This window comes from Xyrauchen texanus, chromosome 40 (genome assembly GCF_025860055.1).
Source record: "Xyrauchen texanus isolate HMW12.3.18 chromosome 40, RBS_HiC_50CHRs, whole genome shotgun sequence".
NCBI classification, from domain to species: domain Eukaryota; kingdom Metazoa; phylum Chordata; class Actinopteri; order Cypriniformes; family Catostomidae; genus Xyrauchen; species Xyrauchen texanus.
Window position 1 is genome coordinate 15907968 of NC_068315.1, and position 17633 is coordinate 15925600.

At 43.0% G+C, this 17633-nt stretch overlaps 1 protein-coding gene across 1 annotated transcript; it reads left to right on the forward strand.

Annotated features, from left to right (window-relative positions):
• Nucleotides 1-6392: 6392 nt before the first annotated feature.
• Nucleotides 6393-17328, forward strand: LOC127633575 (DNA mismatch repair protein Msh2-like). The gene is made up of 16 exons (XM_052112777.1): nt 6393-6627; nt 6904-7052; nt 7146-7433; nt 7524-7670; nt 8519-8668; nt 8771-8904; nt 10760-10959; nt 11093-11202; nt 11317-11440; nt 11543-11693; nt 11780-11877; nt 12581-12826; nt 13004-13208; nt 15402-15649; nt 16047-16225; nt 16333-17328. The coding sequence occupies exons 1-16, from the start codon at nt 6420-6422 to the stop codon at nt 16507-16509; spliced, it is 2814 nt and encodes a 937-aa protein (XP_051968737.1). The 5' UTR covers nt 6393-6419; the 3' UTR covers nt 16510-17328.
• Nucleotides 17329-17633: the final 305 nt, after the last annotated feature.

Here is a 17633-nt window from a genome sequence, read left to right on the forward strand (position 1 = left end):
CTTTCACTGCCCAGCTCGTCACGGTGGCTGCACCGGACCATCCGACTCGGTTACGCAATTCAGTTTGCCAGGTCTCCGCCCCCCTTCGTGGGTGTTCGTTCCTCCGTAGTGCACGGTGAACATGCCCACTCCCTGCACGAGGAAATCGCCTCCCTTCTAATCAAGGACGCGATAGAGCCTGTCCCTCCGACCGAAACGAAGAAGGGTTTCTACAGCCCTTACTTCGTTGTACCCAAGAAAGGCGGCGGCATACGACCGATCTTGGACCTGCGAGTTTTCAATCGGACCTTGTCCAAACTCCCGTTCAAAATGCTTACCCAGAAACAAATTCTATCTGGCGTCCGGCATCTAGATTGGTTCGCAGCGGTAGACCTGAAGGACGCGTACTTCCACGTCTCAATTCGCCCTCGACATCGACCCTTTCTACGGTTTGCGTTCGACGGCCAGGCGTATCAGTACAAGGTCCTCCCCTTCGGCCTGTCTCTGTCCCCTCGCGTCTTCACGAAGGTCGCAGAGGCGGCTCTTGCCCCGCTACGAGGAGCGGGCATATGCATACTCAATTACCTCGACGATTGGCTCATTTTGGCCTCCTCGCAGGAATTACTATGCGCACACAGGGACCAGGTGCCAGGCGTATCAGTACAAGGTCCTCCCCTTCGGCCTGTCTCTGTCCCCTCGCGTCTTCACGAAGGTCGCAGAGGTGGCTCTTGCCCCGCTACGAGGAGCGGGCATATGCATACTCAATTACCTCGACGATTGGCTCATTTTGGCCTCCTCGCAGGAATTACTATGCGCACACAGGGACCAGATGCTCGAGCACCTCGGCCGTTTAGGGTTTCAGGTCAACTGGGAAAAGAGCAAGCTCACCCCGGTCCAGAGCATCTCTTTTCTCGGTTTGAAGTTAGACTCAGTCTCAATGACAGCATGTCTCTCCAACGAGCCTGCTCAGTCAGTGCTGGAATGCCTCGCTTCTTTCGAACCAGGCACCGTGGTCCCTTTGAAACGTTTCCAACGGCTCCTGGGGCATATGGCATCCTCCGCGGCGGCCGTGCCACTGGGGTTGATGCATATGAGACCACTTCAGCATTGGCTCCAGACTCGAGTCCCGAGACAAGCATGACGTCACGGCACGCACGGCGTGGAAGTTACCCCCGCCTGCCGCCAAACCTTCAAACCCTGGACAGACCTCTGCTTTCTACGGGCAGGAGTACCCTTGCAGCAGGTGTCCCGTCGCGTTCTGGTTACAACCGACGCCTCCAAATTGGGTTGGGGCGCCGTGTGCAACGGGCGCGCAGCCGCAGGCCGGTGGAACCGAGGCCCGCTGCGCTGGCACATCAACTGCCTAGAGCTGCTGGCCGTTTTTCTTGCCCTGAAGAAATTTCTTCCGTTGATTCGTGGCAAGCATGTCCTAGTCAGGACAGACAGCACCACGGTGTGGCCTACATAAACCGCCAAGGCGGAGTACGCTCCCTCCACATGTCACAGCTCGCCCGTCGTCTCCTCCTTTGGAGTCAGCAGCGACTGGAGTCACTGCGCGCCACTCACATCCCCGGCAACCTCAATGTGATAGCGGACGCGCTGTCAAGGCAAAACTTGCCCGGCGGAGAGTGGAGGCTCCACCCCCAATCGGTCCAGCTGATTTGGGACAGGTTCGGCAAGGCCCAGGTAGACCTGTTTGCCTCCCAGGAAACCTCCCACTGTCCGCTCTGGTATGCCCTCACAGAGGCTCCCCTTGGGACAGATGCTCTGGCGCACAGCTGGCCCGCGGGGCTGCGCAAGCACGCTTTTCCCCCAGTGAGCCTTCTTGCACAGGTGCTATGCAAGGTCAGGGAGGACAAGGAGCAAGTCACTCTGGTGGCCCCCTACTGGCCCAACCGGACGTGGTTTTCGGATCTCACGCTCCTCATGACAGCACCTCCCTGGCTGAATTCCCTGAGGAAGGACCTTCTTTCTCAGGGACGGGGCACGCTCTGGCATCCGCATCCAGACCTCTGGAATCTCCACGTCTGGTCCCTGGACGGGACGCGGAGGATCTAGCCGGCCTACCTTCGGCCGTCATAGACACTATTAACCAAGCCAGAGCCCCTTCGACCAGGCATCTTTACGCCCTGAAGTGGCGTCTGTTCACGGGTGTTCTTCCCGAGCCGAAGACCCGCAGAAGTGCGCAGTTAGGTCAGTGCTCGTGTTTCTTCAGGAGAGGCTGGAGAGGAGGCTGTCCCCCTCCACCCTCAAGGTGTATGTTGCGCTATCGCGGCCCACCACTGACACGGTAGACGGCAAGTCTCTTGGTAAGCACGACTTAATCGTCAGGTTCCTAAAAGGTTCAGAAAGGGAATGCTGTCTCCAAGCAGAGACTCGCCCACTGGGTTGTCGACGCCATTTCCCTGGCTTATCACACCCAGGCCGTGCCCCCCCCTTTGCGGGTCCGAGCCCACTCCACTAGGAGTGTTGCGTCCTCGTGGGCACTGGCTAGGGGCATTGCCCTAGCAGACATTTGTAGAGCAGCGGGCTGGGCAACACCTAACACTTTTGCGAGATTCTACAATCTCCGAGTTGAGTCAGTATCGTCCCGTGTTCTCTCAGGTACCGAGCCCGTAGAACTCGGTGGCACGTCCATGATCTGACCGGGTGAATCGCTTGCACCCAGCGCCCTTCCCCCTAACCAGGGGAAACAGTGCGCCTTCTTTCCCAGGAGATCCCATGTTTGGGACACTGGTTGACTCCTCCCTAGCCCTCGTGGGTCGCAGTTCTGCGGAGGAACTCGCCGACCCAAACCACTGCGGGTACCACTAGCTACCCTTTACTGGTATAGGTGCCCCACAGGTAAGGCCTCCTGTTCGGACTCCCCCTGTGTGTAAAACCAAGGTTCTGTCCCCTCACGAGAGTTGACTCCGTGTTTCCCTTAGGCAGTTACAGCTGCCTCGGTTGCCGTGCTGTATGCTTCCCCCTCTGCGAGGCTGGATCTACCACCACACTACTTTTCCGCATAAGACCTAAGTATAGGCCCCGACAACCTCAATGTGATAGCGGACGCACTGTCAAGGCAAAACTTGCCCGGCGGAGAGTGGAGGCTCCACCCCCAATCGGTCCAGCTGATTTGGGACAGGTTCGGCAAGGCCCAGGTAGACCTGTTTGCCTCCCAGGAAACCTCCCACTGTCCGCTCTGGTATGCCCTCACAGAGGCTCCCCTTGGGACAGATGCTCTGGCGCACAGCTGGCCCGCGGGGCTGCGCAAGTACGCTTTTCCCCCAGTGAGCCTTCTTGCACAGGTGCTATGCAAGGTCAGGGAGGACAAGGAGCAAGTCACTCTGGTGGCCCCCTACTGGCCCAACCGGACGTGGTTTTCGGATCTCACGCTCCTCATGACAGCACCTCCCTGGCGAATTCCCCTGAGGAAGGACCTTCTTTCTCAGGGACGGGGCACGCTCTGGCATCCACATCCAGACCTCTGGAATCTCCACGTCTGGTCCCTGGACGGGACGCGGAGGATCTAGCCGGCCTACCTTCGGCCGTCATAGACACTATTAACCAAGCCAGAGCCCCTTCGACCAGGCATCTTTACGCCCTGAAGTGGCGTCTGTTCACGGGTGTTCTTCCCGAGCCGAAGACCCGCAGAAGTGCGCAGTTAGGTCAGTGCTCGTGTTTCTTCAGGAGAGGCTGGAGAGGAGGCTGTCCCCCTCCACCCTCAAGGTGTATGTTGCCGCTATCGCGGCCCACCACGACACGGTAGACGGCAAGTCTCTTGGTAAGCACGACTTAATCGTCAGGTTCCTAAAAGGTTCAGAAAGGGAATGCTGTCTCCAAGCAGAGACTCGCCCACTGGGTTGTCGACGCCATTTCCCTGGCTTATCACACCCAGGCCGTGCCCCCCCCTTTGCGGGTCCGAGCCCACTCCACTAGGAGTGTTGCGTCCTCGTGGGCACTGGCTAGGGGCATTGCCCTAGCAGACATTTGTAGAGCAGCGGGCTGGGCAACACCTAACACTTTTGCGAGATTCTACAATCTCCGAGTTGAGTCAGTATCGTCCCGTGTTCTCTCAGGTACCGAGCCCGTAGAACTCGGTGGCACGTCCATGATCTGACCGGGTGAATCGCTTGCACCCAGCGCCCTTCCCCCTAACCAGGGGAAACAGTGCGCCTTCTTTCCCAGGAGATCCCATGTTTGGGACACTGGTTGACTCCTCCCTAGCCCTCGTGGGTCGCAGTTCTGCGGAGGAACTCGCCGACCCAAACCACTGCGGGTACCACTAGCTACCCTGTACTGGTATAGGTGCCCCACAGGTAAGGCCTCCTGTTCGGACTCCCCCTGTGTGTAAAACCAAGGTTCTGTCCCCTCACGAGAGTTGACTCCGTGTTTCCCTTAGGCAGTTACAGCTGCCTCGGTTGCCGTGCTGTATGCTTCCCCCCTCTGCGAGGCTGGATCTACCACCGCACTACTTTTCCGCATAAGACCTAAGTATAGGCCATGCGATGTATTTGCCACTCAAAATTTGCCTCCCCTCCCGGGTAGGTGTGGCCTCCGCAGGGTCTTCTCCACCCTAATAAGGGCTAAGACCCCCTTCCCTCAATGCGTGTAAGGGCCCCGGCCGTAGTTGCTCTATGCGAGAAACATAGAGAGAAAAGAGGCCCAGCCAGGCTGGCCCGTTCCCATGTTGGCGGCCGTCACCTTGTTCCCCCCTCCAGGGTTACGATAAGGAATCCTGATGGCTTAAATGGGGCATTGGAGAAGGGTATGTGCAGCCTGATACAGTTGGTCGTTCTGCACGTAGGAATACCTGCTCGCTCCTGTATCAGCGGATCACGTACACGGCTCAGCGCATGGCTCTTTTTAAGTGGACCCCTAGTGTCGCTTCTCTGACACAACGTGGAGAGAGCGACAGAAGGGGAACGTCTAGGTTACGTATGTACGTAACGTATCCCTTGACAAAATACCTTTAAAGAGTGTAAAATAAAATAAGACCTTTATTGCGTAAATACATGCCTTCAGTTGGCCCTTTTGCAGTCTACATAATGGCTTTTTGCACAAGCAGTTTTTATTTTATTTTATATAATTTAAAGCAATTAGCCTGTTAAAACAAGTATTATTGAACATTTCAGCCCTCCATTGTTAAAAAAAAAACAAAATTAAAAAACAAAAAAAACAAAACAATGCACACTGTTGCAAAGATGTTTCATGGATCTTTAATTATTCCATATAAAAAAATACACTACCCTGGTATGTACACTACCAAGATCTCTATTTGATGTGTGTGTTTACATCTCCCAGATGTATTTTTTTGTTAGTTTATTTACGTTGTTTGCTCATCTGCAATAGCCTACGTCTACAAGATGTATGTCAAGAAGTAAATATTGGATGTCAATAAGTCATTAAGCAGATGTCTTTGAAATGTTTATGATTTTCAATGTTTGTAAATTTCTAAAACATATATTTCAGAGATGTACATGTGCTGTTTAGGGTATATGGTAACCAGGGTTTATTTTCTGCCATGCGAAGCCCAATCCACAGAGGCAGTGATTGTATGAATTCACAGAGGCAGAGCTACAGCTTACTAAAATGATAAATATTTTCCTATTAGTAATAATATATTAATAACAATAGGCTAATAATAATAATAATTGCCAGTTTCCTTTTTAATATAACTTTACCAAAAGAAAGTGCTGTCTCTGATGCTCCTCACACTTTTAACACAGTATCATACACCTTTGTTGAGAAATAAGAATACAACCTATAAAATACTCTGTAGTGATCTCACTAGAAGTGTTACTGACTAACTTGAAAATTTTGACCTATTTTATTTTACAATATTTTATTTGTGTAAGATTGTTTTGGAAGGATTTGGAAACTTAAGAGAATATTTTAATGTGTGATAGAGTTGATGTGATATTTTGCATTAAAGATTATGTTTTGAAATGTAAATAACTTCATATTGACTGTTTACGAAAACAACAAAAGCACTGAAAACATGTAAATTCACAAAGGAATTGCAATGTGTAAAAAAATTATCTGTTTTCTTTATCTGGCTATATTAGTGATGTAATTAATGTGACTATGTACAAAGGCCAAAAAAAAAATCTTAAACGTGTTGTTGTCATTTTATATCTGCCCTAATAGGAAACCTCCTGGGAGAGGCATCATGGGGAATACAGTGAGTATCTAACAGAAAGAATTTAGGCCCCCGCCCCTCTCTCTCTCTCTCTCTCTCTCTCTCTCTCTCTCTCTCTCTCTCTCTCTCTCTCTCTCTCTCTCTCTCTCTCTTTTCGTGCTAATCTACTGTTCCCCTCCATGTCCCGGTAGGTGGCGATAATGCGCCTGCGAGCTGGTTTGCCAATCGCCAGTCAAACCAAAAGAAGAAGAAGAATCTCCGCCCAATTTGCCTTTGACCCTCCCTGCGCGCGTGTGCTGTGGCGGGAGATTCCAGCATGGCGGTGCAGCCTAAACAAAATCTGTCCATGGACAGTGCATCTGAAAATGGATTTTTAAATTTCTATTTTTCTATGTCTGAGAAACCTGACACAACCGTGAAAATATTTGATCGCAATGATTATTATACGGTGCATGGAAAAGATGCTGTTTTTGCAGCCAAGGAGGTTTTCAAGACGAATGGCGTCATCAAAAATCTGGGTTCAGGTTGGCTGTTAGTCTAACTTCTGTAACTAATCGCTAGGTAGACTGCTGTTATTACAGATATAACATTGCACACAGTATAAACATACTTAATCGAATATGTAGTACACAATAAACAATGCAAAATACAATACAGGGCATATACAGGTTGTATATTTGTGCGTCGGGTGAATAATGTAATAGTATTAGCTAGAATAGATGGAATGATAATAACTTCAGTAGTTGTTTAGTAAGATTTCTGGTAGCTTACAAAATCATGTGAATTTCTTAAAAAAACAGGAAATAGGAGGTTGGAGAGTGTGGTCCTCAGTAAGATGAACTTCGAGTCATTCGTGAGGGACCTACTGTTGGTCAGACAGTACCGAGTGGAAGTTTACAGGAATGCTAGTAAGAGCAGCAAAGATCATGACTGGCAAATATCTTTCAAGGTACCTTGCATTCATTTTTCTTATGCCACTTTTTTAAATTTCTCTCTTTCCTGTATTCATCATGTACATTTCATATTTTTTTGTGCATTACAGGCATCTCCAGGAAACCTGACCCAGTTTGAGGAGATTTTATTTGGCAGTGGAGGAGGACCTGGGGAGGGAGCTGTTGGTGTAGTAGGGGTGCGTCTTGGCACCGGAGGTGATGGACAGCGTGTTGTCGGGGTTGGGTATGTGGACAGTACCCTCAGGAAACTTGGTGTGTGTGAGTTTCCAGACAATGATCAGTTCTCCAATCTGGAAGCTCTGCTGGTGCAAATCGGGCCCAAAGAGTGTGTGCTACCAGGAGGAGATGCAGGTGGAGACCTTGGAAAACTTAGACAGGTAGATTGGTTACAGCTGCTTGTATGTTATGGAATGAGAATCTATGACCACAATCATTCTCTGAATTCATGCTTGTTGTTCAAAATTCAGGTGGTACAGCGTGGAGGCATTTTACTCACAGACAGAAAGAAATCGGAGTTTACTACCAAAGACATTGTGCAGGATCTGAACCGGCTGTTAAAGGCCCGCAAGGGAGAGACCGTGTCCAGTGCTGCCCTTCCAGAGATGGAGAAACAGGTTTAGGGCTCTGCATTATGATTTTATCATGATGTTAAATGAATGGTTTACCCAAAAATTACAATTTACTTATTTACTCACCCTCATGCCATCCCAGATTTGTATGACTTACTTTCTTCTGCAGAACACAGCCAATTATTTTTTTTAAGAATATATCTGCTCTGTAGGTCCATACAATGCAAGTGAATGTTGGCCAGAACTTTAAAGCTCCAAAAAGCACATAAAGGCAGCATAAAAGTAATCCATTAAACACCAGTGTTTTAATCCATGTTTTTTAAAGAAATCTGATTGATTTTGTGTGAGAACAGACCATAAATCTTGACATCCTCAGTCTTCTTGGCGATCATAATTTCAAGGTTGATTACGCTTTCAAGCGTCATCTAGTGCAAACAAGTGTAACCTAGCTTGAATTCATGATCGTGCATAGAGACTGCAATGGCAAGTAGTACAGTGAAGTGAGATGTTTTTGTCTGTTCTCACCCAAAATAAATGAAATGACTTCTGAAGTCATGGGTTTAACCACTTGACTCATCGATTACTTTTATGCTACCTTTGTGCTTTTTGTAGCTTCAAAGTTTTGGACGCCATTCCCTTGCATTGTATGAACCAACAGCTGAGATATTCTAAATATCTTCATTTGTGCTCTGCAGAAGAAAGTCATACACATCTGGTATGGCATGAGGGTGAGTAAATGATGGGAGAATTTTCATTTTTGGGTGAACTATTCCTTCAATACTTTTAAGAAATTCTGGACAAAATTAATTGTTTTGAGTTGAATTGAATTGTTGGAACTCAAAATATGACAGCACTATGATTTGGAGATTTATTCAGGTTTTTACTTTTTGTAGATTGCAATGTCTTGCTTGGAGGCAGTCATCAAATTCCTGGAGCTCCTCTCAGATGAAGCCAATTTTGGTTCCTTCAAGATGACCACTTTTGACCTCAACCAGTACATGCGGCTGGATAATGCTGCTGTGCAGGCCCTGAATCTCTTCCAGGTCAGTGTTCATTAAGGAAAAAAAAAGTTTGAAGATGAGAAATTCTGAATTTCAACTGTAAATCATCATTGTGAGTCAGATTTTCATCCTCTGATTTCTCAGGGTTCCTCTGATGATACTACAGGCACTCACTCTTTGGCAGGCCTTTTAAACAAATGTCGTACCCCACAAGGACAGCGGTTGGTAAACCAGTGGATCAAACAGCCTCTCATAGACAAAAACAAGATAGAAGAAAGGTGAGGCCTTCAAATCATTGCTACATGCCTTAAGATGTAGATATGCTATTTATTTCATCCTTCCTTTTTTAATCTATATGATATTTCATATGAGGTTGAATTGACTTCTGTCACACAAAATTCTGCTAAATACGCTGAAAAGATAATTGTAGTTGATTATGAATTAGGGATGGGACGATATATCAAATTTCATATATTTCCAACTAAAAAAAATTGTACGAACCATATCGAGGCAAAACTCAATATTTACAAATTCATTGTTTTCTGTCCATGTGATCATAAATTAAATTACCCATCAAACATCATATCTCTCTTTTGCTTGATTTTACCCCTACTGCACTTTTTTTCTACACTGTTTACAAAGTTCACACAAGGTCCTTGAAATGCTTAAAGTGCCTGAATTTAGCTTCTAGAAATTGAAGAAATGGAATACCTGGAAAATAACCTTGTTTTTTATTGAAAAGTGCTTAAGATTAAAACAGCCAATTTCTTCCGTATAATGTTTCCATAAAAGATGAGATCCCGCGCTCCACTTCAATTGAATAAAAGGTCTTTTAATGTCCTTTCTGTTCTTTCCAGTCAGATAAAAAAAATTAATAAATATTAATTTTAACAACAAATGGCACGGATGCGCTAAAAAAAACGTGAATGCTTTCTTGTTAAAGGGATAGTTCACCTTAAAATGAAAGCTCTCTCATTATTTACTCACCCTCATGCCATCCCAGATGATTTCATATGCTGAATACAAATTTAAGATTTTTAGAAAAATATCTCCGCTCTGTTGGCCTATACAATGCAAGTGAATGGGTGGCAAAATTTTGAAGCTCCAAAATTCACATTAATGCAACGTAAAAATACTCCAGTGGTTAAATCAAAGTCTTCTGAAGTGATTTTTCTTTCACTTTCTCTTTTTGGTGATTCACATTCTTTGTGCATATCACCCCATTCTGGGCAGGAAGGAGAATTTATGATAATGGAAAAAAATTACTTAAATATTGATCTGTTTCTCACACACACCTATCATATTGTGTCTGAACACATGGATTTATCCACTGGAGCCATATGTATAACATTTATGCACCCTTTATGTGGATTTTGGAGCTTCAAAGTTTTGACACCCATTCACTTCCATTTTATGGACCTACAGAGCTTATATATTCTTCATTTGTGTTCAGAAGAAGGAAGAAAGTTAAACACATCTGCGATGCCAGGAGGGTGAGTAAATAATGATAATTTACATTTTTGGGTGAACTATCCCTTTAAGGAATAAACCGGAAAATCTGTGCAGGTTGTGAGATGCACATTAAACTCTTAAACTGACAGTACCATTATAGCTCTTGTTCATTAAATGAATGTAAACTCAATGTTATTTCTTGTAAATTGTACTCATTATTTCAAACATTGACGGCTCATAATAATATTATATTGATGGAATGTAGAGTTTTTATATTTAAAAAAATTAAAGTGATAAACAAATTCCAAAAAAAAAAAATTTACATACTTTTTCAGGACAGGTTCTGTTCCGTTCAATTGCTTGTTCTGCACCTGATCAGCCTAAATATAGCCCACTATCTTTGAAGGCTTATTTGTTATCTTTTCTTTTAGTAAAAGGTATTTGAGAAACTATTTAAACTTTGAACATTTAAATTGTGTAATAAAAACGTATTTTAATGAGAAATTATGTGCATTTTGCGCAACACAATTTTCTGCCATACTTTGTAATTTAAGTGTTATATCAAATCGAGATATCTTATCATGAACCTCATGTTGTATATCATCCCATCCCTATTATGAATATATTTTAATATGAGACAAAATTATGGTTTGAACCACAATCAATTGGTGTGTTGCACAGACTGGACCTTGTGGAGACCTTTGTGGCAGACTCTGAGCTGAGGAAGAGTTGCCAAGAGGATCTTCTCCGCCGTTTTCCAGACTTCAACAGGATGGCGAAAAAGTTCCAGCGTCAGAGCTCTAATTTACAGGACTGTTACCGGGTCTACCAAGCTGTGGGACAACTCCCAGGTCTGGTGTTGACTTTAGAGAGATACAGTGGTAAGCAAAACATTAGCTGTTATAGCTTTAAAGCATTCTATTATGCTTTTGAACAACAGCGTTTGTTGTGGGGCAACACAATAAGTGATCATGTAATGTTTTAAATTGACTTATTATCTCAACCTGTTACCAGGGAAACATCAGGTCCTCCTGCATGCAGCGTTCATCTCTCCCCTCAATGACCTTATCTCTGACTTCTCCAAATATCAGGAGATGATTGAAACTACACTGGACATGAACCAGGTGAATAAAAATGGCCTACTCTTGTTATCTACACTCTTCTGCTTAATGTAAACTTTGAGCTTCTGCTATATGCCTTAAATGTGAATGTATAAAACTGTTGTGTCTGCTGTCTAGGTCGAGCATCATGAGTTCCTGGTGAAACCCTCATTTGATCCCACATTGAGTGAGCTCAGGGAGAACATGAACCGGCTGGAGAAAGCCATGCAAGCTGCTTTGAACAGTGCAGCACGAGAGCTTGGTTAGTAAAAACAGTGTGAAATTCGACTTCTGTGTTGGCTCCATTGTGAAATGGCTTTTTTTGTTGTTGTCATGAATACTGTTTTGTTGATCTGTGCTTTAGGGCTGGAAGCAGGCAAAACTGTGAAGCTTGAATCCAATGCCCAGATCGGTTACTTCTACCGAGTCACATGCAAAGAAGAGAAAAATCTTCGTAACAACAAGAAATTCACAACTTTAGATGTTCAGAAAAATGGAGTGCGCTTTACTAACAGGCAAGAGATGGATACGATATCTGCATTATAAGAAGTAATATTGGTGTGGCTTCCAAGTGAGTGATGGGGTTGTGTTTGCCTTGCAGTAAGCTGAGCTCTTTGAATGAAGAGTACACTAAAAGCAGGGAGGAGTATGAAGAGGCACAAAATGCCATTGTCAAAGAGATCATCAGCATAGCTGCAGGTGAGAATCAGTCATTTTTAAAGGCTTATTCACTCTAGTTCTGTTACCTTTACATTTGGACAGTCTTTAATTAGACCACTCAGATTAGAGCAGGGGTTCCCAAACTTTTTGGTCAGCTGAACCCCTTTGGCCTGTATTTATTTGAAGATTCTTTGGAAATATAATTAATTTAATGTCTTTGCACAAAAGTATTTTTAAAATTTTTTTTATCTCAATCAGAGGTTGCAAAATACAAAGCAAGTTGTAAAGTTTCATCATGATCTAATTTTATTTGTCATTTAATTTCCCTGGGAATTGTACAAGATTATGTCATTCCATTTATGTATGTATTGTAAATCTTGATATTGCCAAAATTCATATTTTTTTTTATAATTAAAAATTACTTTTCATTGAAAGTTTTGAAGCCAGAGCCGTAACAACAATTATAACCAGGGCTGAGGGGACATATGTTACCCTAACCTCTGGGAATATTTTTGTGAAATGAAACATTCTATTGATTTTTTGGGGAAATTAAACTTTATTTTGGCAACCATGCAACATTTGAAATTATCCCTCAAATTTTTTTTTTTATTCAGTAAATAAAGGTAATATTTTTGTACTCTACATCTTTACAATCTGACAAGCCTTTTTTTTGGATCTCCTTGGATTAGAAGTCAGTAACTAACTATTAAAATATTCTGATAACCCTTTTTTCGTACCTTAGGCTATGTGGATCCAGTGCAGACACTGAATGAGGTGATAGCTCAGCTGGATGCAGTGGTGAGCTTTGCTATGGTGTCCCATGCTGCTCCAGTGCCTTACGTAAGGCCCAGAATACTAGAGAAAGGATCAGGCAGACTCATTCTGAAGGCAGCAAGACACCCATGTGTTGAAGCCCAAGATGATGTGGCTTTCATTCCGAATGATGTCACTTTCTCAAGGGGCGAGGAGATGTTTCATATCATCACAGGTAAACTCCATTTTGATAAACTGATTGCAAAAATGAGCTTTTGGGTGACCCATACAACCACCAAGTTGAATATTAATGTGTATATAAATATATAACTGATAACTCCATAATCCACATGGTAAAATGCCACCAAAGCCTTTTATTAAGGGAATCTTTTTTCCAAATTGTTCTGTTTAGGTCCGAATATGGGTGGTAAGTCTACATATATCCGCCAGGTGGGTGTGATTGTTCTGATGGCACAAATTGGCTGTTTTGTGCCATGTGAAGAGGCAGAGCTGAGTGTGGTGGACTGCGTGCTTGCTCGAGTGGGTGCAGGGGACAGCCAGATCAAAGGAGTGTCCACCTTTATGGCAGAGATGCTGGAGACTGCTGCTATCCTCCGGTCAGAACTCATGTTTATTTAAATATAATTTTTCCACTCCAATTATATTTAAAAGAATATTTCACCCAAAAAAGACAATTTGCTTATCATTTACTCACCCTTATGGCATGTCAAACTCATATGACATTCATCTATGGAACACAAACATATATATTTTTATTTAGATATGGGGTCCAACACTTACAAGCTCCAAAAAGTACATAAAGGTAACCCATAACCCTTCATGTGGTTTAATCCATGTCTTCTGAAGTGATACGATCTGTGTCTGGTGAGAACATACCAAGTGCAATGAAGTGTAATCAACCTTCAAATCATGATCTCACCTAGGAGACTGCAAATGCCAATATTAAAAGTGAAAAAGGAGTTATATTTGTTCTGGATTTCACCCAAAACTGAACAAATTGAGTCAGAAGACATGGATTAAACAATTTGGGAAATATGGATTTAATTTATGCTGCCATTATGTCCTTCATGGAGCTTTGAAGTGTTGGTCCCCATTGACTTGCATTGTATGGATAAATTCACTTCATATTTCCATCAAAATATCTTTGTTTGTGTGTCACAATTTTATTTTAGGTCTCTTTGTGCCTTCCTGAGCCATGTCCTAGAATTTTTATTTTCTCAAATATTTTTTTTCTCTCTCAAAACTCAAAACATGACATCATCGCTTAGGTGAAAATTATCAACACAACTGATCGAATACAAACTTGAAATGTCCAGAAGAGCAGGTTTACATTCTCAAACTTTTGGCACTTTTGAAAATTAGCAGTTGCACACACATCACAACAAAAGGACAGGCATTGCCTATGTTGCTATATTTAAGAGACGCAAAGTTCTCAGTGCTAACTGACCAAGGGATAACCAGAAAGCCAGACGATGATTGAGCACAAAGTGTGCACCATTTCCTCAAGCAGCTCTGCATCTTCCTTTAACTTAACACGGTGCCGTGGTTGAAGGCTGACTCGTCGCTCCAAAGAGTTAATTGATTTGGGCAATTCTAAGATGAGTCATTGCTTTAAACATAACACTGAAAACAGAGTGAAAGGTGTCGTAACGGTCAGAGATGTCTATGTAGCGCATGTTTGCATGGGCCAACAAATTGCGGTTCTTCTCACCACAATTGTACAGAGCGGTTATCGGAGCTACTGTAAACTTTGTCAGTTCGAACCAGTCTGGCCATTCACTGTTGACCTCTCTCACCATTCAGAGTAAATTCTAGAGACTGTTGTGTGTGAAAATTCCAGGAGATCAGCAGTTACAGAAATACGCATACCAGCCTGTCAGGCACCAACAATCATCCATGAGAAGACCTAATCAGCCAATTGTGCGGCTACATTGCATAAAATCATACAGATATGGTTAGGAGCTTCAGTTAATGTTCATAAATCATCAGAATGGGGAAAAATTTGTATCTCAGTGATTTTAGATCATGGCATGATTGTTGGTGCCAGATGGGCTGGTTTGAGTATTTCAGTAACTGCTGATCTCCTGGGATCAGTCTCTAGAATTTACTCAATGTTGCCAAAAACAAAAAGCATCCAGTGAGCAGCAGTTCTGTGGATGGAAATGCCTTGTTGATGAGAGAGGTCAACAGAGAATGGCCAGACTGGTTCGAACTGACAAAGTCTAAGGTAACTCAGATAACCACTCTGTACAATTGTTGTGAGAAGAATATCATCTCAGAATGCTATTCTGGAGATTCAGGTTGGCACTGTTTTGGTGGCACGAGGGGGACCTACACAATATTAGGAAGGTGGTTTTAATGTTGTGGCTGATCAGTGTAGAGCAACAATTGAAAAATGGCATAGGCTGTAAACCTACCTTAATTGCCAAACTTAATTGCAAAATTGCTGTTGACTGTTGCCCAGTGATAGGCTTATGTTTATAGAGATATATAAAAATACTAAAAGCAATAAATAGACTTCAAAGCCACGTTATTCAGTGTCTATTCAATGTGCCACAATAATGTAGGATAATTTATTTGATCTTCATTTGAGGGGTTTTCTCAACAAATATTGACATGCAAATTAATTGCAAACAATTTGTTTAATGAGAATATCATGTAATTCACATTTTTTTTTATCAGTTTGACAGCCCTATTAATTATGTTTGCAAATGTATCTCTGTACTGTTTAGAGATGAATGCAAATATCATATTTTGTATATAATTACCTGTGTCCTACTGTTCTTTAGATCAGCCACCGAGGATTCTCTCATCATCATTGATGAATTGGGCAGAGGCACATCTACGTATGATGGCTTTGGTCTGGCTTGGGCAATCTCGGAATACATCGCCACCCGTCTCAGGTCCTTCTGCCTGTTTGCCACTCACTTCCATGAGCTGACTGCACTGGCACAGCAAGTGCCCACAGTCCGTAACCTCCATGTCACTGCCCTGACCACAGACAGCACTCTTACTATGCTTTACAAGGTGAAAAAAGGTATGTGCCTTTCCAGCAAAGCACAAGATGATCAAAGCACTTCAGAGAAGTCATTTTGAGAACTCAAATTTCTTCTGTTTTTATGTTTTAGCCAAATCACACTTGCAATCGTGCTGTTGCACTGAATATCAGCACTGCTCTCATTCTACCACAAGTAAAAGTGCCATCAACCATTGTGTGTCACTGAGCAATGCAAACTGACAGCCTAGAATACTGTAAACTTATACAAGCAGAGTGATATGGAGTTATGAAACATTCCATTGGTGTTAAGAAATATCAGTAGTCTTGTAACACTACGTGTCCAATCAAATTAGAGCCTGTAAACCAAAACTAACTGTTGTATAGTTAGTTATAGGACACTCCTCAATTTATGCTGACCCCTGTCAATTTGACTTAGGTGTGTGTGACCAGAGCTTTGGGATTCATGTGGCAGAGCTTGCTAATTTCCCCAAACATGTGATTGCTAATGCACGGGAAAAGGCTTTGGAGCTTGAGGAGTTCCAGGATATCTCCAGAGCCGGGGAAGAGGGGGCTGAGGCTGGACCTGAAGCCAAGAAGCGCTGCCTCGAGAAACATGTAAGAATTCTTGTTGTTAGACAATATGTTTTCATCTGCTTTTACAGCTCACTCTACTGAACTGTTTTACGATTTATAAAATAATTAGCCATCCTGCCATCTTCTAGGAGGGAGAGAACATCATCGAAGCTTTCCTGGCTAAGGTTAAATCAATGCCTGTTGATGGCATGACGGATGAAGCAGTCAAAGAAGAGCTACGTAAACTGAAGGCAGAGGTCATCCGCCAAAACAACAGCTTTGTTAATGAGATGGTGTCACGTTCTTCCAAAGTCAAACTGGCCTGAGCTGTAGCTTTGTCATTGCGGACAAAAGCTTTTGTGTATATTTGCTTATGGTATGGTAGAAATGCATAAAATCTATAGTAGAAATTTTTTCCATTTTAGAGCCATACTTTTTCAGTTTTGTTTTTCTGCAGGAGTTTTTTTTTCTTGTATATTCTGTCCTCATAATCCTCTTTCAGAGTAAACAATTTCTAAATATGTGTTTTGTGTGTATTAACTGTTAAAGGGATAGATTGTATTTTTCAACATAGTCTTTATTCTTGTTCCAAACCAGTATGACAAGCAGAATTTTAGCCGCAGTCACCAAACATATTTTGTGTTCCAGTGAAGAAAGCCATATTGGTTTGAATCAATATTGGGGTGATTAAATGACAGAATTTTTATATTTAGGTGAACTGTCCATTTTAAAATCGCAGCTAGATTTTTTGTTAGTGACAATGTTGCCATCTAATGGATGAGTTGGAGAACGAGAAAACTGTTGAAACTTGATAAGTGTACAACTTGGGCTAGAAAAACTAAAATGTGGTCCTCTCTTATGTGGTCCTCTCTTATGTATGTACCTGTTAATTGTTTTTTTTTTTTTACACTAATCAGTCTATCAAATCTTCTTGTAATTTTTCTCTTTTAGCTCTAAGGGAATGATACCTTTAGAATTGGCAGGCATTTTTCAGTCAGGTTCAATATTGTACTTACCCCCTGTAGTTTGTTTACCTTCTGCCAATGTTGATACCATTCAAATATCATTCAAAACTTTTTAAAGTCAGCACTTTTCATACTCAAAATCTGAACCTTTTTCCAGACAAAAAGCACACAAGGGCAGCATAAAAGTAACCCATGTGACTCCATGATAGGTGTGGGTGACAAACGTCAATATTTAAAGAGGTTGTTTACCCAAAAACTGAAAAAATTTGTTTGATAAAAACTGACCCTCATTCCATCCCAGATGCGTATTACTTTTTCAATTGCAGAACACATGATGTTTAGAAGAATATCTGCTTTGGAGGTCCTTACAATGCAATTTAATGGTGACAAGAACTTTGAATCCCCAAAAAGCACATGAGTTCATCATAAAAGTAATAAATATGACTCCAGTGGTTATATCCATATCTTCAGAAGCAAAATAATAG